Source organism: Aquarana catesbeiana, linkage group LG10 (genome assembly GCF_042186555.1).
Source record: "Aquarana catesbeiana isolate 2022-GZ linkage group LG10, ASM4218655v1, whole genome shotgun sequence".
In the NCBI taxonomy this organism is placed as follows: domain Eukaryota; kingdom Metazoa; phylum Chordata; class Amphibia; order Anura; family Ranidae; genus Aquarana; species Aquarana catesbeiana.
This window is the reverse complement of record NC_133333.1, coordinates 142,265,739-142,289,296: the sequence shown is the minus strand read 5'-3', so window position 1 is coordinate 142,289,296 and position 23,558 is coordinate 142,265,739. Positions and strand designations below refer to the sequence as shown.

General features: G+C 40.5%; 1 protein-coding gene across 3 annotated transcripts in view; it reads left to right on the top strand.

The window, feature by feature from the left end:
• The window catches only part of CACNG8 (calcium voltage-gated channel auxiliary subunit gamma 8), a 188,154-nt gene extending 166,331 nt beyond the window's left edge, over positions 1–21,823 (top strand). For 2 of the 3 annotated variants that reach the window (XM_073602736.1, XM_073602735.1), the window contains 2 exons: positions 17,576–17,716; positions 21,013–21,822. In XM_073602736.1, the coding sequence (XP_073458837.1) occupies positions 17,576–17,716; positions 21,013–21,593 (722 nt within the window). In that variant the 3' untranslated portion in view covers positions 21,594–21,822. Of the gene's footprint in view, positions 1–17,575; positions 17,717–21,012 lie in introns of all 3 variants that reach the window. The other variant, XM_073602737.1, reaches the window with a different exon arrangement.
• The last annotated feature ends 1,735 nt before the right edge of the window (positions 21,824–23,558 follow it).

Sequence of the window (23,558 nt, the reverse complement as noted above, 5' to 3'; positions counted from 1 at the left end):
ACTAGTCGGTAAGTAACAACCAATAGGAACTGTTTGGAAAGTGATAGCACCTTTTAAGGAAGATAGTACACATCCCTAAAAAGACTTGGTGGGCTTGGCCATATGGTCAGTTTGTAATGACATTCCTATAGCATTAGGTCAGTTAAGGTAAAACCATCCTTATGGCCTTATATGGCACCATACCAACGTTTTGGAGGCATTCTTATACATTAGTCACAATCAAGGAAATATTGATTTCTATAAAATGTGCCTAGTACACTTCCTAACACACCTATAATATAGCGGGTCTAGCAAAATCATGTCACAGCAAATCAGACCATGGTGAAACAATGATTTGCAATTGGTATAGTTGCAAACAAATCCCTGACAGAAACTGTTAAAGGGTATGGCACTGGGGAAAAGGTTAATTTAGGAACTGCATCCTAGTTTGAGTCCACCTATCAGATGCAGTTATTATAGAGATCTGTGTGCAAACCACCTGGGCTTAGGTAAAATCACTTCAAGGTGATACAAGTAATTCTGCACTCACCCAAGGGCCAGCTACAAGCAAAGAAGACTAAGCAGTTGCTATGAAGACCAAGAATGGGGGAAGGACCAGCTTTTGTAAAGGGGAAATATGCCGACACTTCATAAAAAATCATTTGTGGTACAGAAAATGTCTGTGAAGGTTCTCATTATCCAGGTCATGGTATAGCTCATAGCGGTTAGTCACATACAACTGGTCATGTTCTGCAATGTGGAAGATGTTTCATAGCTTAGCAAGCCACTTCTTCAGTTCCAGTGTGTGTCAGGAACATACCCCAGCATTTATATCCTCCTATCCTGTTCTTGGACAATTAACATTGGTGTAATATCTTGTAGATATAAATGCTGATGTATCCTCCTGAAAACCCAATGGAACTGAAAAAGTGGTTTGATAAGCTATAAAACGTCTTGAATGCTACAGAACGAGTCCAGTTGAATGTGACTAAATACTACGAAGTATAATTGATATTACTGACAAGCAAGGATCAATGCTGTTAGTTCCCTAAAACTAGATTACAGGCCATGTGCCTGTTTTTTTTTTTCAGTCATTCCTGTGTAGGTGAGGATCAGGATATTTCTCTATAGGCCTTGTCTCTCTAGGGGCTCCCCAGGACATTCATTCTTTTTCCAGAACAGCATCTTACTGTAACTTCATGACATTTTCCCATTTTGTTTCATTTTGTTTTGTTTGCAAGACAGTATCTCTCTGTATGGCAGACCTACCAGCGCAGTTCTACTTAGTGGAGGTTGCCACTTTCCACCATGGTGATCTCTACACATACCTCTATTTACTATGCTAAACCAATTTAGCTAAGCTAAATCCACTCTTCCTACACATTCAAGAAAATGCTGTAAAAGGTACTCAAAGTGGCTGGTTCTCATTATTTCTTCTCTACAGCAGAGAGGCTTAAAAATATACTACAAAGCACTTAGGCAACTGCAGGTAGGTCAATGCAATCAACCCTGAAGTTGAATATGGTGTTACAATCTATTCTACATTCAGTTTGGGTCAATATATATTCTGCTACATGATGGAACACCTTTATAGGCATCTCCAAGGCTGGCCTTCATAAACTCCACTTTCCTTCCTGTTCAGCATCACGCTCACATGCTTGGAGTTGTCCACTCTGTGCATACCAGGTATCATTCCTTTTTCCCTAATTTTTCTTTTCCATCAATCTTTATTGTTCATGTTCTTTCTTGGCCTCGTATTTTTTTCTTTGTTTTTTTTTTTTGTCCACTCCTTCCTATCCCACTCTCTCTCCTTATTTCCACGTTGTCACCACATCACTCTTTTCACATTTTCTCATTCTTACACATCAACACATATCACTATGATTTGTTTTATATAGGTTTCCTACATGGAGGTCCGCATCCTACACTCATTGCACCCACCAGCAATGGTTTTGCCTATGGCCGTTGTTCCCATTCCCGCACATCACCCTGGCGTCGGGCGGCTTTGCTTTGCAGCTCTCTGCAATTCTGGATGCTGTTTCAAAGGATCGCTGATGCAGACGTGAGTTTGGACGCACAACCTTTAATTCATTCTATACAAGTAAAATATTTGTATACAAAATCTTCTTTTCATTTCCTGCTTATTTATTGAAAATTTTTTTTTTTTTAAATAAAAATATTTTTTAGAATCATTCCATGACGTATGCTCCTGATGAGCGGTTGCTATACCGTGAAACGCATAGAGATTTGATTATTACCAATCTTCCCATATCATGGAATACCAAGATTTCAATGATTCCACTTACCTCCATAAGTATCTGTCATGGCATTAAATCTTTTTTATTATTATATTATTTATCCTAACTTTCATGGCTCTTTTTGGGTCTAATCATAGTAACAAATGTACACATGCATATTGATTGTTATCTTTGCTCTCTGTGTGACAATGGATCATTACTTATTGTGCAATTTATGTGTATTTTATGTACAATCAATCCATGGTTTATTATATAGAGGCTTGATGCCCACAGCATTTTAGAGTTTGGATGCCCAAAATGTTTTTTACTTACCATGGATTATACCAAATAAATGAATTTTTGTCACTTGACCTGCGTTGTGCTGCTGTGTGCTTCATTTAAAGTCCCACTTCTCTCTCTCTTTTTTTTAACCAATGACCGGGATGGAGGCGAGCATCCCTTTGGTGCTAGCCTCATGTAAAGTCCCAAAATGTTCCTTTTTTGAATATTCTGCTACATATTTCTGGTAAACAAAAATCCCAAGCGTAAATTGACTGGTTTGCACAAAAGTTATAGCGTCTGCAAACTATGGGATTTGTGCCATTTATGGAATTTTAATTTTTTTTTTTACTAGTAATTGCAGCGATCAGCGACTTATAGTGGGACTGTGATATTGCGGTGGACAAATCGGATACTAACTGACAGTTTTAACACTTTTTAGGGACCAGTGATACTAATACAGTGATCAGTGTTAAAAAATATGCACTGTCACTGTACTAATGACACTGGCTGGGAAGGGGCTAACATCAGGGGCAATCAAAGGGTTAACTGTGTGCCTAACCAGTGCTTGTGTACTGTGTGGGAGGTGCTTTTACAAGGGGAAGGCAAGGATCCATGTTCCTGCTTTGCAGGAACACAGGATCAATGTCTTCCCTACCGACAGAACAGCGATCTCTGTTCTGGTTCTCTGCCTACTGATCGGCGGATGCCAGTGAATGCCAGTGAACACTGAGTCCCCAGTACCCGCAGATCAGCTCCCACTGTGTATAATCACAGTGGGAATGGGTCGCCGATGGCGCACATGCGTGCCCCAGACCCGGAAGTGCAGGATCACGTACTAAGTACATGATCCTGCGCAGCAGGGCCGCCTTGCCACTGTATATGTAAGTTATAAGAGGTTAAAAAAAAAAAAATAAACAGCTTCTATTATTAACAAACAAGCATGGATGAAATTCTTTATGATGATTTCAAGATTTTTTTTATCAATCATTCAATCATTAAAGAAACGTGAATAGCCAAATACAAAAAAAATAAATGATTTGTTGCAATTAATATGCTAAAAATTTAAAGACAGGAGGCTCAGGATAGTTTTCAGGCACAATTCTTAATTCACTAAGTTATAATACTTGTGTTATTTGCTGTAGTGATTATTATTTTTCACCATGTGGCTCCTTACTCCAGGTTTTTATTGACTTTCATTGTTGATTGATATACAGTACCTCATTGATATAATGGCTGATATGGCAAATAAAAATGTGATAGCTTAGTGAGCTGAACTTATTGCATCTTACACATGTCTCTTAGCCAGTTTGATTCCTGATTTTTATAAAGGGGTGGAACTTACCAGGACCATTGATACCACAGAATGAGGTGAGACTTTTCTTGCACCTTTGGAGCAAGGTTTCCATCTTGCTTCATGGCTGCTAATCTGCTTTTTTCTTGGAATAGACATAGAGGAATCTATACAAGAATCAAGAATATTCATAGAAGCACAACAACATTGGTATTGCCAATTGTTATTATCATTAGGGGGTGCATTATAAAGACACAAGGGGAGAGGTAAAGCTGCAAGGCACAATCTTGTCTCACTTATTGTTCCTTCTCTTTGCTTTTCTGTTCTAGTTGACAGGATTTCTAATGCATTTCAGACTACGAAACTGTGATCACTGTTGAAACTATTGATTTGTATTCATAGTGGAATGGAGTAGTTTACTTTTAAAATGGTAAGCTCTTCTAAAGCAGAATATGCATCCCTGTGGGCAGGACTTAGTGCTAGGGGAAAGCTTAGTGAAGACAGTTGGGGAGGGCGACTATTCAGTGACCCAATTCTTTTAGTTTACATAATGAAGCTAGTATCTGTGTAATGTACTATCCAACTGTTTTGTTCATAGTTGGATTCATTGACATATAAAGGGATAGTGTTTACAGAAAGCATCATGATTTTGCCTATATAAATACAGATTTTGAGATACTGTATATTAGATATGCACTCATTAGGGCTGATTTACTAAAGGCAAATAGGCTGTTCATTTTACAAGAGAATTTTCCCTTGTCTTAGTGAATGTGATGAAAATTCACTTTGCAAAGAATTCTCAATTATGGGTAAGGAAAACAATTTTTTGCTTGTGTAACACTGAAGTATGGGTCCCCTGATGCCGGATGACCTGAGCCCTCTGGCAATGTCCCACCAAATCTAACCAAATACACCAAAGCCAAAGAAGGAGGATTTATTTGTGTTATACACCCAACAAGGCAACAACAGAAATTAGTAATAGTAATAAACAGGTACAAGGTAAAGACTAGTACACAGGGGCTGAATGCGGGGTGGCACTGGCCAGTTCAATAGAAACCAGTCTACATTCTGCCCATTTGTACTGGAGTCTGGCTGTTCATGACTGAAAAAGGTCTGCCTATCGGCTCCCGATCTGACCGGTGTGTTCTGGTGGGGGGGCCGTCCCCCTGTCATAACACAATAGAACAGCAGGGGAGATCAATGTACTAACTTTGGATAGTTAGTACAGTAACTCCTCTTGAGCTGCCAGTTTTTTTTTCATTCAGCCCTGCTGGGTTGAACGAAAAAAAAAACTACTGGTGTATGAGGCTTAAAACAGAAGATTTTCACAATACAACAAAATTTTAAGACCAAGTATCTTTGCACTAGAACCCAGGATCTATGGAGGTCCTAGCCAAAGGGTAGGTACTAGAAGCAAATAGTCCTTCAGTCTCTTCAAATCCCTCCCACTGCCAAGTGTGCTTGTAGGTAGGTGCAACGGCAATAACACACACTAAGTCCAAATGTAAATGAAAGAACTTGTACTGAATTCAAGGAAAAACAGTTCACAACATGTCCAGTGGAAGGAAGCCCAACTGGGAACACTCAAAGATGACAACAGAGTGTAGCAGAGCAGGTCTCAGCAAAGATTACAGCGTCTGTCTGGAGGGAAAGAACACAGCCTGGCAGGTCCGAGCCTAAGCAGGGAGGTTCCAGGATGAGAAGCTGATCAATTACACTTTCCCTACTTGTCTTGTGGCCACCAGAGTCACATGGGTTGTCAGCTTCCAACAATATTGCTGCCCTAGTGAACCAGGAAACCATAGAGGAACCATGTTCTTCCTGACTTTCTCTCCTTCTGTACTGCCACTGCGGTTGAGCACCACCTGCAGAGGAGAAAATAGACTACACCTGTCTACATACTATTAAGAGTTCCTGAATTGGAGCATTCAAGTTTAAGGGGATTCTATGGTACAGGGGGTAAATACCCAAATTGTGGGTAAGGAAGTTAGGGCCAGCAGCCTCCTACTACCAAGCAGTCTGTGAAATGCTTACAGAGTTGTGGCCCCATGGCCTCTCACCACCATGCCATCTGTAATAAGGCCTTCTTCTGCTTTCCATGGTGACAGTCTCTCATGAAAATGGTTATGTCCCTTTTCTCAAGGCTGCTGGATCTCTCCAACAGCTGTACCCTCCATGCAGATGGGGCAACATAGTCTCTTTCTGACACCGCTGTGAGCACTCACAACAGGCAGCGTCACCAACTCAGCAGCGCTCTCCAGTAGTCACCTCTCACTTTACACATGAGACTGCCCAAGCCCCAGGCTTCACTTTCCTTTTTCCTCCTTCTTTCTGTACTCCTGGGATTTGTAGTTCCATCCAGTACTTGGCTTGATAGAGGCTGTCTCCTGGGGAATACATCCCTCTTAGTTCCAGGTGGCTCCCAGCAGCCTCTCCCAGACTGCACAGCAGCCAGTCACAGTGTTCTCTGTATCCTTGGATGGTGTGTGGTTCTCTCCTCCAGCTCACTGTGGCTGCAACCTCAGCCCTGCCAAAATGTCCTCTAGTCAGCTCCCTCCTTTTCCTCCTCTCCATGCACGGCCACCCCTCCACTCACCGGCATAAACTGTGTTTATGGGGGGCTGCAGCATTCCGTGAGACATCCTGGTCCATGTACCAGTGGGCAGTGTGTGCCCCGAATCGGGGCTACACTTGCACATGATTGGATGATTTAAGTCAACAAAGTGTCACTTCATTCACTAAGATAAGAGAAAACTCCTTTAGAAAGTGAACATCCTTCAAGAGTCACACCGCTCTAGGTCAGTCCACACTTACTAACCCATTTTTGAATTGCAATATACGATACATCATTTATGTCATTACCTGTCAAATTTGTTCCATCCAATATTTGGAAAGAAGTACAAGAAGGCTAAGGGGTCGCTTACACAATCACCACTACAGTATAGAACAACATTACTCTACTAATGTGGCTCAACATGTTAATGAGTGTCATGGAGGGAATTTAACTGCTTTAAAGAGCTAGGCAACTGATAATTTGTCTAGGCATTTGCGGACTAAGATTCCCGGTGGATTACATTTTGAGTTGGATTTGACCCACTGCTATGACTGATTTGATGCTCATCCCTCTTGTAGACCCGTGAATCTCATCCCCTTGTTTTATTTTTCCCATTTCAATCAGTGCACATGCTGTATATTTTTATATTTTTATTTGATGTATTTTGTATCCTTATAGCGATACATTTTGTTTGTTTCTTTAAATTGCTGAGAATATGACACGGTATTGTGCCGTATATATGTATATTTATAGGTGTTGCTTATCCTACAGTATGCATGTTCATTTTTAACACATTAAGATGTGTGGTGGTATTCAGCCATAAAGCACATTAACAGGTCTATTCTTGTGTTTATGCTGTGATATTGTCTCCATATTTTGAATTGTTACAATAAAGCATTTGGCTTTTCTGGACATTGATGCATGATCATTCCTACAGCACTTTTTTTGCACTATTTGCCTTTAGTAAGTCAACCCCATGGAAAATATCTTGACTTTTTGGTCTTCCTATTATTTTGATCAGCATTTTGATACTGGTAGGTGTAATTAACAGTTCTTTTGGTTTTGCTATATGCTTGAATTGTGCAGAGCATAATTTGAGTGCAAAGATCTGTAGCATTGCTCAAGGATTGAATGGTTGATGCTCAACTTTTGTATCCCAGAGAAAACACAGCATGGGTATGCACTTACCTACTTCTCAGAGTGTTAAAACCCCTTCTTGCCTGTTGTTTGGTTCTTAACCACTTGAAGACCAGACCTTTAGACCTTTTCTGGCACTTTTTATTTACAAGTTTAAATCAGTATTTTTGCTAGAAAATTACTTATAACCCCCAAACATTATATATATATATATATATATATATATATATATATATATATATATATATATATATATATATATATTTAGCAGAGACCTCAGGGAATAAAATGGTGATCATTGCAATTTTTAGGACCAGAGGACTTTTTCCAATTTGGCACTGCGTCGCTTTAACTGCTAATTGCGCAGTCATGCAATGCTGTACCCAAACGAAATTTTCTTTCCACAAATAGAGCTTTCTTTTGATGGCATTTGATCACCTCTGCCGTTTTTATTTTTTACGCTATAAACGGAAAAAGACCGAAAATTTTGAAAAAAAATTATATTTTCTACTGTTTGTTATAAAAAAAATCCAATAAACTCAATTTTAGTCATACATTTAGGCCAAAATGTATGCGGCCACATGTCTTTGGTAAAAAAAATGTCAATAAGCGTATATTTATTGGTTTGCGCAAAAGTTATAGCGTCTACAAACTAGGGTACATTTTCTGGAATTTTCACAGCTTTTAGTTTATGACTGCCTATGTCATTTCTTGAGGTGCTAAAATGGCAGGGCAGTACAACCCCCCCCCCCCCCCCCCCAAATGACCCCATTTTGGAAAGTAGACACCCCAAGGAAATTGCTGTGAGGCATGTTGAACCCATTGAATATTTTTTTTTTTTGTCCCAAGTGATTGAATAATGACAAAAAAAAAAAATATTTACAAAAAGTTGTCACTGAATGATATATTGCTCACACAGGCCATGGGCCTATGTGGAATTGCACCCCAAAATACATTCAGCCGCTTCTCCTGAGTATGAGGATACCACATGTGTGGGACTTTTTGGGAGCCTAGCCGCGTACTAGGCCCCGAAAACCAATCACTGCCTTCAGGATTTCTAATTCTTTAAATTGCTGAGAATATGACACGGTATTGTGCCGTATATATGTATATTTATAGGTGTTGCTTATCCTACAGTATGCATGTTCATTTTTAACACATTAAGATGTGTGGTGGTATTCAGCCATAAAGCACATTAACAGGTCTATTCTTGTGTTTATGCTGTGATATTGTCTCCATATTTTGAATTGTTACAATAAAGCATTTGGCTTTTCTGGACATTGATGCACGATCATTCCTACAGCACTTTTTTTGCACTATTTGCCTTTAGTAAGTCAACCCCATGGAAAATATCTTGACTTTTTGGTCTTCCTATTATTTTGATCAGCATTTTGATACTGGTAGGTGTAATTAACAGTTCTTTTGGTTTTGCTATATGCTTGAATTGTGCAGAGCATAATTTGAGTGCAAAGATCTGTAGCATTGCTCAAGGATTGAATGGTTGATGCTCAACTTTTGTATCCCAGAGAAAACACAGCATGGGTATGCACTTACCTACTTCTCAGAGTGTTAAAACCCCTTCTTGCCTGTTGTTTGGTTCTTAACCACTTGAAGACCAGACCTTTAGACCTTTTCTGGCACTTTTTATTTACAAGTTTAAATCAGTATTTTTGCTAGAAAATTACTTATAACCCCCAAACATTATATATATATATATATATATATATATATATATATATATATATATATATTTAGCAGAGACCTCAGGGAATAAAATGGTGATCATTGCAATTTTTAGGACCAGAGGACTTTTTCCAATTTGGCACTGCGTCGCTTTAACTGCTAATTGCGCGGTCATGCAATGCTGTACCCAAACGAAATTTTCTTTCCACAAATAGAGCTTTCTTTTGATGGCATTTGATCACCTCTGCCGTTTTTATTTTTTGCGCTATAAACGGAAAAAGACCGAAAATTTTGAAAAAAAATTATATTTTCTACTGTTTGTTATAAAAAAAATCCAATAAACTCAATTTTAGTCATACATTTAGGCCAAAATGTATGCGGCCACATGTCTTTGGTAAAAAAAATGTCAATAAGCGTATATTTATTGGTTTGCGCAAAAGTTATAGCGTCTACAAACTAGGGTACATTTTCTGGAATTTTCACAGCTTTTAGTTTATGACTGCCTATGTCATTTCTTGAGGTGCTAAAATGGCAGGGCAGTACAACCCCCCCCCCCCCCAAATGACCCCATTTTGGAAAGTAGACACCCCAAGGAAATTGCTGTGAGGCATGTTGAACCCATTGAATATTTTTTTTTTTTGTCCCAAGTGATTGAATAATGACAAAAAAAAAAAATATTTACAAAAAGTTGTCACTGAATGATATATTGCTCACACAGGCCATGGGCCTATGTGGAATTGCACCCCAAAATACATTCAGCCGCTTCTCCTGAGTATGAGGATACCACATGTGTGGGACTTTTTGGGAGCCTAGCCGCGTACTAGGCCCCGAAAACCAATCACTGCCTTCAGGATTTCTAAGGGCTTACATTTTTTATTTCACTCCTCACTACCTATTACAGTTTTGAAGGCCATAAATTGCCCAGATGGCACAACCCCCCCCCCCCCAAATGACCCCATTTTGGAAAGTAGACACCCCAAGCTATTTGCTGAGAGGCATGTTGAGTCCATGGAATATTTTATTTTTTTGACACAAGTTGCGGGAAAGTGACAATTTTTTTTTTTTTTTTTTGCACAAAGTTGTCACTAAATGATATATTGCTTACACAGGCCACGGGCATATGTGGAATTGCACCCCAAAATACATTTAGCTGCTTCTACTGAGTATGGGGATACCACATGTGTGGGACTTTTTGGGAGCCTAGCCGCGTACGGGGCCCCGAAAACCAAGCACCGCCTTCATGATTCCTAAGGGCGTAAATTTTTGATTTCACTCCTCACTACCTATCACAGTTTTGAAGGCCATAAAATGCCCAGATGACACAAACCCCCCCCAAATGACCCCATTTTGGAAAGTAGACACCCCAAGCTATTTGCTGAGAGGCATGTTGAGTCCATGGAATATTTTATTTTTTGACACAAGTTGCGGGAAAATGACAAATTTTTTTTTTTTTTTGCACAAAGTTGTCACTAAATGATATATTTCTCACACAGGCCATGGGCATATGTGGAATTGCACCCCAAAATACATTTAGCTGCTTCTCCTGAGTATGGGGATACTACATGTGTGGGACTTTTGGGGAGCCTAGCAGCATACGGGGCCCCAAAAACCAAGCACCGCCTTCAGGATTTCTAGGGGCGTAAAGTTGTGATTTCACTCCTCACTACCTATCACAGTTTTGAAGTTTTGAACATTTAGAAGCTTATGTCACACATCACCCACTCTTTTAACCACTTGAAGACAAAGCCCTTTCTGACACTTTTTGTTTACATGAAAAAAATTATTTTTTTTTGCAAGAAAATTACTTTGAACCCCCAAACATTATATATTTTTTTAAAGCAAATGCTCTACAGATTAAAATGGTGGGTGTTTCATTTTTTTTTCACACAGTAATTGCGCAGCGATTTTTAAAAAGCATTTTTTGGGGAAATGCACTAAAACACACTATATTGCCCAAATGTTTGATGAAATAAAAAAGATGATCTTAGTCCGAGTACATGGATACCAAACATGACATGCTTTAAAATTGCAGTGGCGACAAACTAAATACATTTTTAAAAAGCCTTTAAAAGCCTTTACAGGTTACCACTTTAGATTTACAGAGGAGGTCTACTGCTAAAATTACTGCCCTCGATCTGACCTTCGCGGTGATACCTCACATGTATGGTGCAATTGCTGTTTACATTTGACACCAGACCGACGCTTGAGTTCACCTTTGCGCGAGAGCAGGGGGGGACAGGGGTACTTTTTTTTTTCTTTATTTTCTTTTTTATTTTTTATCTTATTTTTAAACTGTTCCTTTCATTTTTATGTTTTTTAATCATTTTTATTGTTATCTCAGGGAATGTAAATATCCCCTATGATAGCAATAGGTAGTGACAGGTACTCTTTTTTTAAAAAATTGGGGTCTATTAGACCCTAGATCTCTCCTCTGCCCTCAAAGCATCTGACCACACCAAGATCGGTGTGATAAAATGCTTTCCCAATTTCCCAATGGCGCTGTTTACATCTGGCGAAATCTAAGTCATGAAATGCTCGTAGCTTCCGGTTTCTTAGGCCATAGAGATGTTTGGAGCCATTCTGGTCTCTGATCAGCTCTATGGTCAGCTGGCCGAATCACCAGCTGCATTTTCAGGTTCCCTGTTGGGACAGGAGAGCCAGAGAAAAACATGGAAGACGGTGAGGGGGCATTCCCTCCCACTGCTTGTAAAAGCAGTCTAGAGGCTAATTAGCCGCTAGGATTGCTTTTACATGAAAGCAGACCGCTGGCTGAAAAGAATGATACCAAGATGATACCTAAACCTGCAGGCATCATTCTGGTATAACCACTCAAAGTCCAGCAACATAGCAGTACATTGCTGGTCCTTGTTGGGCATATTTTGTAAACTTTTTTTTCATGCAGCCTGTGGGCTGAACGAAAAAAAGATATTGATCGGTGGGTATGCCCACCATTAGAATACCTCCCTTCATCCACCCTCTTCTAATGATGGGCATACATGCACCATTTATATATGCCGAAGCATGGGGGCATCCTCCAACAAAAGGCAGGAGCAAATCGCTCCTCCACCCACTGCTGCCCCCACGCTTCAGCATATATGCCGAAGTATGTAACTGTGGTGGTAAAATCACATCCGACAGCGCTGGAGTCACGGCTTTATATATCGTGGGAGCAAACGCTGTTGCTGTCAAGATAAATAAATCCGAGCTGCAACTGAATGGCGTACCTGCTAAGAAAATGATGGTTAACAATAAAACAAAGTAACATTACAGTATAACAGTAAGACTTACCATACCTGCAAAGCAAATACAAAAAAAAACATAGTAAAAAATAAAACATTTAACGCAACCTGTGCCTAAAATATATATGCCGAAGCATGGGGGCATCCTCCCACAAAAGGCAGGAGCAAATCGCTCCTCCACCCACTGCTGCCTCCACGCTTCGGCATATATGCTGAAGTATGTAACTGTGATGGTGAAATCACCTCCGACAGCGCTGGAGTCACAGGTTTATGTATCGTGGGAGCAAACGCTGTTGCTGTCAAGATAAATAAATCCGCTCTGCAGCTGAATGGCGTACCTGATTACAATAAAATGGTTACCAACAAAACACAGTAAACAGTAAAGTATAAAAAAATTGCATATCTGAAAAGCAAACATGGTAAAACATAATAACAATAAAACATTGCAGAATAGAATACAGTAAAAAAGAGCAGAACAATAGAGAGAGAATAGAGAGAGAGAACAATAAAACAATAACTATTTTTGTTTTTTTATTTTATATTTTTTTGTGTTTTTATTTTATTTATTTATTTTTTTACACTTTTTTTAGTAACTTTAACTTTTGTAACTGGTACCAGGTTTGGGTCTCTCAAAATGCGATGGCATCTTGGGAGACCCTGTGAAAGTGTGTCCTAGTCTGTGCAGTGCTGTACCCTACGCTAATACTCAACTAGTGTATGGTAGCGTTCAAAACATTCACCCATGCAAAGACCAGGATTGCCAGGACAGGAGGGACAATAACACCGGGTGTCACGCCTAAATCCGCGCTTGCTACAGACACGACATCATTTTGGGGGGCTCGTTGGGTAGGGGTACTCAGAAGGGCATAAGGAAAATGCCTCTCATGCAGCCGGCCTACTGCATTTGGTTGGGGATGGTGAGGTGGAGCACCGTCTGGATACAGAAGGGCTCTGACGATCCCTTCCTGGAATTTAAGGAAGGATCCAGTCCATTCTGAAGCTCTGTATAGCACATGAGCGTTCAGCAAAGCCAATTGAAATAAATAAACAGACACTTATTTGTACCAGCGTTTGGCCTTACGGGCAACTAGGTACGGCGCCAACAACTGGTCGTTGAGGTCCACCCCTCCCATATTTTGGTTTAATTCGTGGACACAGAGGGGTTTCTCCACAACACCAGTCGCCGTAGTAATTTGGGCCGTCGTGTCTGCATGAAGGGAGGTGAGAACGAAAACATTCTTCTTATCCCTCCACTTCATAGCGAGCAAATTATTACACTTCAAGCAGGCTCTCTCCCCCAGCCTAAGACGGGAATCTACAAGCTGCTGGGGAAAGCCCCGGCAATTAGGTCGCACGGTGCCACATGCTCCAATCTGCTGATCAAAAAAGTGACTAAAAAGTGGCACGCTCGTGTAATAATTGTCCATGTACAAGTGGTTCCCCTTTCTGAATAAGGGTGACACCAAGTACCACACTATCTTGCCAGCGCTTCCTATGTAGTCAGGGCAGTTTGTCGGCTCTACGTGACTATCTTTGCCCTCGTAAACCATAAATCTACATGTATAGCCTGTGGCCCTGTCACAGAGCTTATACATCTTGACCCCGTATCTGGCACGCTTGCTGGGAAGGTACTGTTTGAATGACAAGCGGCCAGAAAATTTAATCAGGGACTCATCAATGCAGACAACTTGATGGCGAGTAAACAAGTCTGCAAAACGTTGGTTGAAGTGGTTTACGAGGGGCCGAATTTTGTAGAGCCGATCGTATCCAGGGTCTCCACGAGGACGACAGAGTTCATTGTCGTTGAAGTGCATGAACCGCAAAATCTGCTCGTATCGTGCCCTGGCCAATATGGACCAATATGACCGCAACTTACCCTTTTTATTTATGCCCATGTTGAGGGAAAGGCCCAGAAAGATCTTAAATTCGGAGACCGTAATTGGTCTCCAATCTCTGGCAAGGGAGGACTGGGGATTAGCGGCGATGAATTGACCAGCGTATAAATTGCTTTGGTCCACAATAGATCTATGGAGATCTTTGGTGAAAAACAGCGAATAAAAATCCAGTGGCGTAAAATCAACTGTTTCCACCTGAATTCTGGGTTGGCCAGTGAATGGGGGAAGTACGGGTGCTGCAGAAGTGGTGGGTTCCCAATTCGGATTGGCGAATGCAGCAGGAAGGGCACTATGGACACGATGGGCCTGTCTTTGTCTTCTTGGTGGCAGCGGGACACTACTTGTGCTTGCCACCTCGCCAGCTTGAACTGCACTTATGGGACTTGCCACGTCACCAAGTGTTACTGCAGTGCTGGATATACGACCAGGGTGTACTAGGCCACTGGTGCTTGCCAGTTCACCAGAAGGAATAGCGGCACTAGTACTTCTCTGCTCCATACGAGAGCCCTGCGGTTCTTGCACTTCAAGGACAGAAGAAGAAGATTGGGGTATGGTACGCCTGACCTTAGCAGGGACCACAACTCCGTCGTCAGAGCTATCTGTCATGGAGCCGATGTCCTCTACAGGATCGTATTCTGAGCCTGAATCTGACAGATGAGTGACTTCCTCTTCACTATCTGTCATGCTCAGAAACGTGTAGGCCTCTTCACTAGTGTACCTTCGATTTGCCATTTTGGGCTCTAAATTTAGGGGTACACTAGTGAGACTCACAGGCAAAAAAGCTCCTGACTGTCAGCGACTGATTCAAAACGCTACCAAAAAACTGTTAGCAATCGCAGGGATCAGGCCTGACTCTGCGAATGCTGCAGTTATGTGTGCTTAGTGTTTTGTAAGTTTCAGTGATCGATCGATACTGCACTTGGGTGGGCTGGGCTGGACTGGGCGGAGGGGCAAAACGCAGGTGCTAGCAGGTATCTGGGCTGATCCCGCTACCACTGCGTTTATGGGAACCCTAAACTACTGGGGACGCTAGTATAGATCTGATCGGATCAGATATCGATCCGCTTAGATACTATAGCACTAAGGGAGGTGTATGCTGCGTGCGTGGGTGTTAGCGGTACTGGCGCTAACCTGACGCTGCCTGGGGCGACGCAGACCTTATCTGACCCTAAAAACTTAACTTATATCACCGCTGGGCAATTAGGGGCGCCCTAAAACTATAAAAAACAAACTAACTAACCAGCGTCACCCGTAACACTTATACGGTGATCGCTGGTGAAAGGGTTAACTAGGGGGCAATCAGGGGGTTAAAACCTTTAGTAGGTAGTATATGGGGGTCCCTGTCGCTATAAAACACTGACAGCGAACCTATATACTTTCCTCCCTAACTAGCGTCACCTGTGTCACTAATACAGCGATCAAAAAAACGATCGCTTAGTGACACTGGCGACGGGGGTTGATCAAGGGGTTAACCTTTATTAGGGGGGGTTAGGGGGGTACCCTGGATCTAAAGGGGGGTACCCCAGACCTAAAGGGGGCTAACCTAACTGCCCTAACACTTATAACTGTCACAAACTGACACCAATGCAAAAAACAAAAAAACTGCTATTGGTGTCAGTGTGACAGGGGGTACAGGGGGGTGATCGGGGGGTGAAGAGGGATGAAAAGTGTGCCTGGCGTGTTCTACTGAACGTGTTGTGTTGGTGCACTTACTTGGATCGAAAAGACCGACTCGAGGAGGGATGACATCACTTCCTGTGCCTCTGTTTACATTACAGAGGCACAGGAAGGATTTTCATTCACCGGGAGCGATCGGGAGGGGGTGGCCACGAATGTATGGCCTCCCCCTCACCTCTCATCGCCCAGGAAGAAATGGCGACCACCTCTGGCACCGAGGGGGGGGGGGTCCAATCGGACCCCCCACCCGCGGAAGGCAGATCACGTATATGTACGTGATTCTGCCTGTCTGTGCCACCTTGCCGACGTACATCGACGTGAGGCAGTCGTCAAGTGGTTAATGAATTAAAAAACCAACATATACCTCATTTTTTTTGTAAAATATGAAAGATGATGTTAAGCTGAGGAAATAGATACTTAAAATGTCATGCTTTAAAAGTGTGTACACTCATGGAATGGCAAAAAAGTATGGTACTTAAAAATATCCATAGGCGACACTTTAAATTTTTTTTACAGGCTACCTGTTTAGAGTTAGAGAGGAGGCCTAGTGCTAGAAATATTGCTCTCGGTCTAACATTTGCGGGGATACATCACAATAGGTATGCGTTTGCTTCTGTACATGAGCACGGAGGGATGGGGGCGCTTACATTTTTTTTTTTTAATTTTCTTATTTCTTTTTACACTGTTCCTTTATTTATCATGTAAACATCCCTTGTAATATAAATAAGGATGACATGTCCTCTTTATATAGAGATCTGAGGTCAAAAAGACCCCAAATCTCTTCTTCACCTTGAAAAGCAAAAGATCAAAAACAAATTTGATCTTTTGCTTTAAAAAAAAAAATTGTTTACTTCCGCTGTAGATCGGAAGTGACGTCATGACATCGCTCTGGTCCTCCCAGGTCATAGAGGCAATCAGAGATGATCTAGTCTTTCATTGCCTCTGCGACCAGCTGGACGCACTATTGGATTGTTTCTCGGGCACACCTGTCTAAACGGTAAGCCAGAGAAACACTGGCAAGCGGCAGGAGGGGGCTTTGCTTCGCTAATGAGCTACTCGGATCACTTTCCTGAGAAAGCCAGCCACTGGCTGAAAAAAAAAGATACCGGGATTATATCTGTGCTGATAGCTACAGCCATAACCCTGGTAAACCACTTGCAAACCGCAACCTATACTGTATATATGTATTGCACTTGGCAAGTGGTTAATACACCCATATGATTGACAACTAAAAAACAATGGGAGAAAAGAGCATAGCAAACTCTTCTTTAGCATCCATAAAACAATCTACGGTTCTTCAAGAACTTTCCAGATACTCTAAAAAGTTGTAGTGTTCAGAAATGTCCTAATTATGTGAGATGGCTTATGTTTTTATATAATGGCTCACGTTTTATTAAATAATTGTACTTGTCTGCTATTGCTTTAAAATGTTTCAAAGGCCATGCTTCTAGAGATTGTACTAAAATAAATTTGGCCTTGTAAATGACATTTCCAACTAAAAGTTGAGGTTTATTCATTCTATGTAGCAAGAAATTTCAACAAGCTGATTTCTATAGACTGTGTTATCAAGTCATCACCTTTTCCTTTCTTTTAAATCCCAGGTGTGGTTCGTGCCTCAAGCATCTTCCCTATCCTTAGTGCCATGCTCCTGCTACTTGGGGGCCTTTGTGTTGCTGCCAGTCGTGTTTACAAATCCAAGCGCAACATCATCCTAGGAGCTGGAATTCTATTTGTTGCTGCGGGTAAGTAAAAACATTTTGAGATCATTAAAGAAGAACTCCTGCAAAAATAACAATCTTGAGTGTTCTCAAATGTTTTTTTTTTTTTTTTAAACGGAACTTCATTAGAGCTTACAGTCTACATTATAGCTCATTTTTTGGTTATATCGGTACCTCTTGATGGGGAATGTTTCTGATGGATGAAACTGTATCAAACTGTATATATTAGCTAGTCTATCACATTGTCCATGAGGCTTTTTTTTTCCTGCTACAGTGTTTCAATTCCAAACCGTGCTTTCAAAATCTATTCTTCACATATGTATGACTGACAATTGTGTTCTGCCTTTTTAATTTAAAGATTTATGTCCATATTGAGAATAACAGTAATGCCCTGTACACACGGTCGGATTTTCCGACGTAAAAAGTGTGATCGGATTGTGTTGTCGGAAATTCTGATTGTGTGTGGGCTCCATCAGACTTTTTCCGTCGGAATTTCTGACACACAAAGTTTGAGAGCAGGCTATAAAATTTTCCGACAACAAAATCTGATCGGTTACATTCCGATCGTGTGTACACAAATCTGACGCACAAAGTGCCACGCATGCTCTTGGATACTCTTGGCATGTTATTGGCTACTGCCCCGTTTATAGTCCCGACGTACGTGTTTTACGTCACCGCGTTCAGAACAATCGGATTTTTCGACAACTTTGTGCAACCGTGAGTATGCAAGACAAGTTTGAGCCAACATGCGTCGGAAAAATTCCATGGATTTTGTTGTCGGAATGTCCGATCAATGTCCGATCGTGTGTACAGGGCATAACGTTTGTGAAAGAAAAGGGCAACATATAAAAAGTATTGTGTGGAGAATGATGACATAAAAAAATACACCATCTTGATTAAAGTCCATCCCCATCTCATCCCTATTGAAAATAAAAAGATTTGTTCTCTATTCCAGTTCCTACGACAGCTCCAACATATTGGATTTCACATCACTTTTATTCCCAAAGGCAATACGGATTTTTCCTAATAAGATGGCAAATCTACCCAGCAGGGACACAGACCACAATAAAAACCTGAAATGGGTTTTTACATATCCATACTCTATTCAAAACTAAAAAGAAACATGTTTTGGCTTTACATACACTTTAAAGTTAGGGATAGAGTTTATAGAAAGTCATAATGCTAAGTTAAACGCAATGTTTTGAGGTTCCAGTTAAATATTAAGGGCTTATTGTAAGGGTTCGGTTAAAGCAGATCTCAAATTAATCTCAAATAAATGTAGTTTTTACAAAGCACTATATGCCATAGGCATCTGCCATGTTTTTTTCTCTAAAACATCTGTTTTTCTCTTGTTACATCTCAGTGCAGATGATCTCTTCTAGCCTCTTTCAGATACATTGTGGTTGATTTACTATAACTGGAGAGTGCAAAATCTGGTGCAGCTCTTCATGGTAGTCAATCAGCTTTTAACTTCAGCTGGTTAAATTTAGCTTTCACAAGAAAACCTGGAAGCTGATTGGTTTCAATGCAGAGCTGCACCAGATTTTCCACTCTCCAGTTTTAGTAAATCAACCCCAAGGACAAACAAGGACCTTCATGGTAGCATCACTAGGTGTAATGTTAATGAAAGTTGCATGTTTAAAAATTATTGAAATTACATTGACATAATAAAGCTTACATGAGATTTTAGTGAGCTGGATTATTGTCAAGCAGGGAAAAGCAACACCATACCAGTTGTGCATACCTTCTCTTCGCTTTCCATTGCTCCGTCTGGAGGTTGTAACTCTTTTTTCGCACCTGCATGACACTGATCCTGAGCTTGAGCAATCAGTCACCATGCACCAACACCAAGCACTATGATAAAAGTAAGTCACATGCTGCTCTATTACAAGAAGTTTCAGGCTAAATAGAGTGGTGGGGTAGAGAATTTGTGCTACTGGTAGGGCCACCATTTTAAAAGCAACTGATGTAAATATCTAAATTTGATTGGCACCAGCCTCTTGCAATCCCTTGTACTTGTACAACATAACTCAGACAGGAAGAGGGAAAAGCAGCAACAAAATCCAATCAGTTGTGTTGCAGTGTCCATGTGCCAACTAAGAACCTACTGACAGGAGGAGAGAGCCCAGTGACAGAAAAATTAGCTCATCAGTTTTCTGCTTCTCCTTCACTGTCCAGTCACAGGCTGGGGACAGGGAAAGAAAATCTATTTGTATTACGTAACTACAATATCTGGTCTCCATACTGGCTACAATGTGTGGCAGGTCTTTGTAAATCTCGTGAATAATGAACAGAAATACAAATAATTTGGCTGGTAAAAGTACTCTTCTACATGAATTGCCTTTGTGTAGTTAACTGTTTGTTTGCCTAGAGTTTAGGTTTAAGGAGCTGGTTAAAAGTATATTGGTTTGGGACCAATTTATTTACCGTATTTATGTTTTTTGTTTTTTTTAAGGGTCAGTAATAAATGTCTATTACGGGCTCACTAAATCTGAATTAAGATTTTAACAGAGCTATATGGAGGAAGGGGAGGCAGGGTGATACGTCACTGCCCTGACATATCCATCTGTCTGTAAAAATATAATCTTGAGCTATTGAACTCTGTAAACAGGCTTTTTACAACAAGATGTAAAGAGACACTTGAAAAAAATTAAAGAGCCTATAGCTCTACTTGCTAGCTAGAAATAAGGAAACTATGGGGTTGATTTATTAAAGGCAAATAGACTTTGCAAAGAATACCCAATCATATGCAAGGAAAATAAAAACAGTATTTTTGCTTGCACATGATTGGATGATAGAAATCAGCAGAGCTTCCTCTCATTTCAGCGCTTCCCCTCAGATCTAGAGCAACTGCACTTGCAGTGCACAGTATATTTGCCTTAAGTGAATCAACCGCTATATATTTAAATGCAATATTTCATATTTACCACCATATTTTTTTTCATTCCGTTTATGATAAATAATGAAAATACGTACAAAACACTATATATTCCCTTAATTTTAGGGACTAGGCTAAGTGTTGCAGTTCAAGTCCAGGTGAGGGTTAAGTGTTGGAGTCAGATTAAGGATTAGGTTACAGCTCAGGGTGATTTTTAAAAGCTGTTTAATTTTTACATGTTTTTGACACCAAAGCCCTATGCTGAGAACTACCGGCATGAAAATAAACATGCTATCACAAAAAGGAGGTCCAGAACACCAGTTTCCACACATGACTGAAACAATCCCTTTAAATGTTGTACTGACTTTTAAAAGTGTTTTTTATTTCAAAAAGCAAAATATGCCTAATTTTCTGATAATTTCTCTTTCACATTTAATGACAGGACTAAGCAACATTATTGGTGTAATTGTTTACATATCTGCCAATGCCGGAGATCCGGGAACCAAGAGAGATGATGAGAAGAAAAGTCATTATTCATACGGTTGGTCCTTTTATTTTGGTGGACTTTCTTTTATTATTGCTGAAATGATTGGGGTCCTTGCGGTCAACATCTACATTGAAAAGAACAGAGAGGCCCATTGTAAATCACGTACTGAGCTGATCAAAAACCCCTCTGCCATTCTACGCTTACCAAGTTACCGCTTTCGATACCGCCGACGCTCTAGATCAAGTTCGCGCTCCACTGAACCTTCTCAATCGAGGGACACTTCTCCTGTGGGAGTCAAAGGGATACCTTCAACTGACATCTCCATGTACACCTTGTCAAGAGATACCTCCAAGGCTAATGTTAGCAGCTTATATAATACAGAGCGCGGAGATCACAGTTTTCTACAGCTTCACAACTGCTTCCCTAAGGAAACAGGGGTCACCGTCACCGTTACAGGACCAGCCTCAAACACTGGTACCCTGGGCAAGGACGGTTCAAACACCAACACTCTAAACAGGAAAACCACACCTGTGTAGGTGGTTCCAAGCCTAAGGTCTTCTAAGTGAGCGTGTGTGAGTGAATGTGCAATGCGTGTGATTGAGTGTACGTTTTAGGATGGAGATAGGAGCCATTTTATGCCATGTAGCTGCCAATTTCTGGTACAGAGGTGTCAGGAATCCAACCCTCTGTTCTAGTGAAAGAAATTTTGGAACCAAATGGTAAATGTTCTGAAAATTGCATTATAGTGTTTTGATAAAAAAATATATTATATATATATATATATATATACATACACATATATATATATATATATATATATATATATATATATATATATATATATATATATATATATATATATATAAACACACATATATACTTAAGAGATATTGTACATTTTAGGTTGCTGATAAGCTGTTCTCTTTTAAGATAAGGTAAGGATTATCCAACCATTTGTTATTTCACATGCCTAGGACTACACTGCTCTTAAGCCGTAGTTTCTCTGACAATATAATCACAGGAATACAAAGCAGTTTCATGTTTAAAATCAAATTCTAGATGTAAATTGAAACCGTCATTCCACTGTAAATGAATACTGTGAAAGAAATGAATGGGAAAGAAATGCTATAGTTTCAATTTCTGAACGATATTCATATCTTGACAGCTCTGAATGAAAAGGTCAGTTCTCATACATCTTTCATTTTATGTTAAAACATCCACTAGCTTCTTGAAGACATAAGCCTTCCTACGCAGAAGGAACCATAAAGTGCCAGTTGTAACATCTGCCTTGTTCCCCGTAGCTGGGTTTTGCATTCAGAGCCCCCACTTATACCCTGTACTTCCAGGTATAGGGCTCACGTACACAGCCTCCCTGCCTCCCGCAATGCAATGCTAGGTGCCTGAGTGGCCAAATCAAAGTCATACGGGTAAGCTCAGCCCTGTACAAGTTTCCACTTTTTTTAGTTGAAGAAGTTTTAGAGACTGTAGTGGCAGATTTCAAGGTAACAGCTCCTAGTATGCAATGGCAGGCTCGATTTTTCATTTTTTTTTTGCTACCGGTCATTTAAATCTCTTTGGGTCTCCAGCATCAATATCTCTCTGCTGGAATTACTGGTTCTGCTTCTTTCCTACTTTCAATGGAACTTTACTTCTCCTGTTGAGACGGTGTAGCGATATCACTGTAAGAATCCCTTATCTATATAGGGAGCAAACTGTTACGGTTGACCTAAACATACATTTGTAGGACAAGTGCCGAGTTTTTTCATATACATTCATATTAATGCTGCACTAATCTATGTTCATCTTTGACTGAATAGCTTCCAAGGAGCCAATGTTAAAAAAACATTTAGTTGGGGTTTATTCAAGGAACCTGGACTGTGAAGTTTTACCCATTTCCTTCCTCTGCATCTCCATTCAATCAGTGCACACTACATTCTATATCTCAACATCTTCAGTGGGGAATCTTTGATACTTTGAGATACACATCAATTTTAATAATGGCGAGAACTTAATTGTCGGGCCCCAATGACCTTCCAGAGAAAACCAAACTAATACTTCCTAATTATGTTCAAATGTATCTGTCCCCAAGCCTGATAGTTTCATATTCTAGATGAAATTTTCAATATACCTTAGCCTATGTCAAAAGAGTAATTATAGAGCACAAGGCAATTATAAATATGGAAATACTAAATACTCCCAGTGTCCTTCCTAAAATTTAAGGTGACAAAAAGAATAAGTTCTCCGATCAGAGCTCCCATTCCAACAGCCAGCAGACCTGTGGTGTTTGCACTGGTTGTCTCTGCATAGACTTTCATGGGCTGCTCATTGGTTTTTCTATGAGCTTAAGTATGAGCCACCTATAAATGTTGCTGACTAGTAGGGATGAGCTTCGAGTTCGAGTCGAACTCATGTTCTACTCGAACATTGGCTGTTCGCAAGTTCGCCGAACAGCGAACAATTTGGGGTGTTCGCGGCAAATTCGAATGCCGCGGAACACCCTT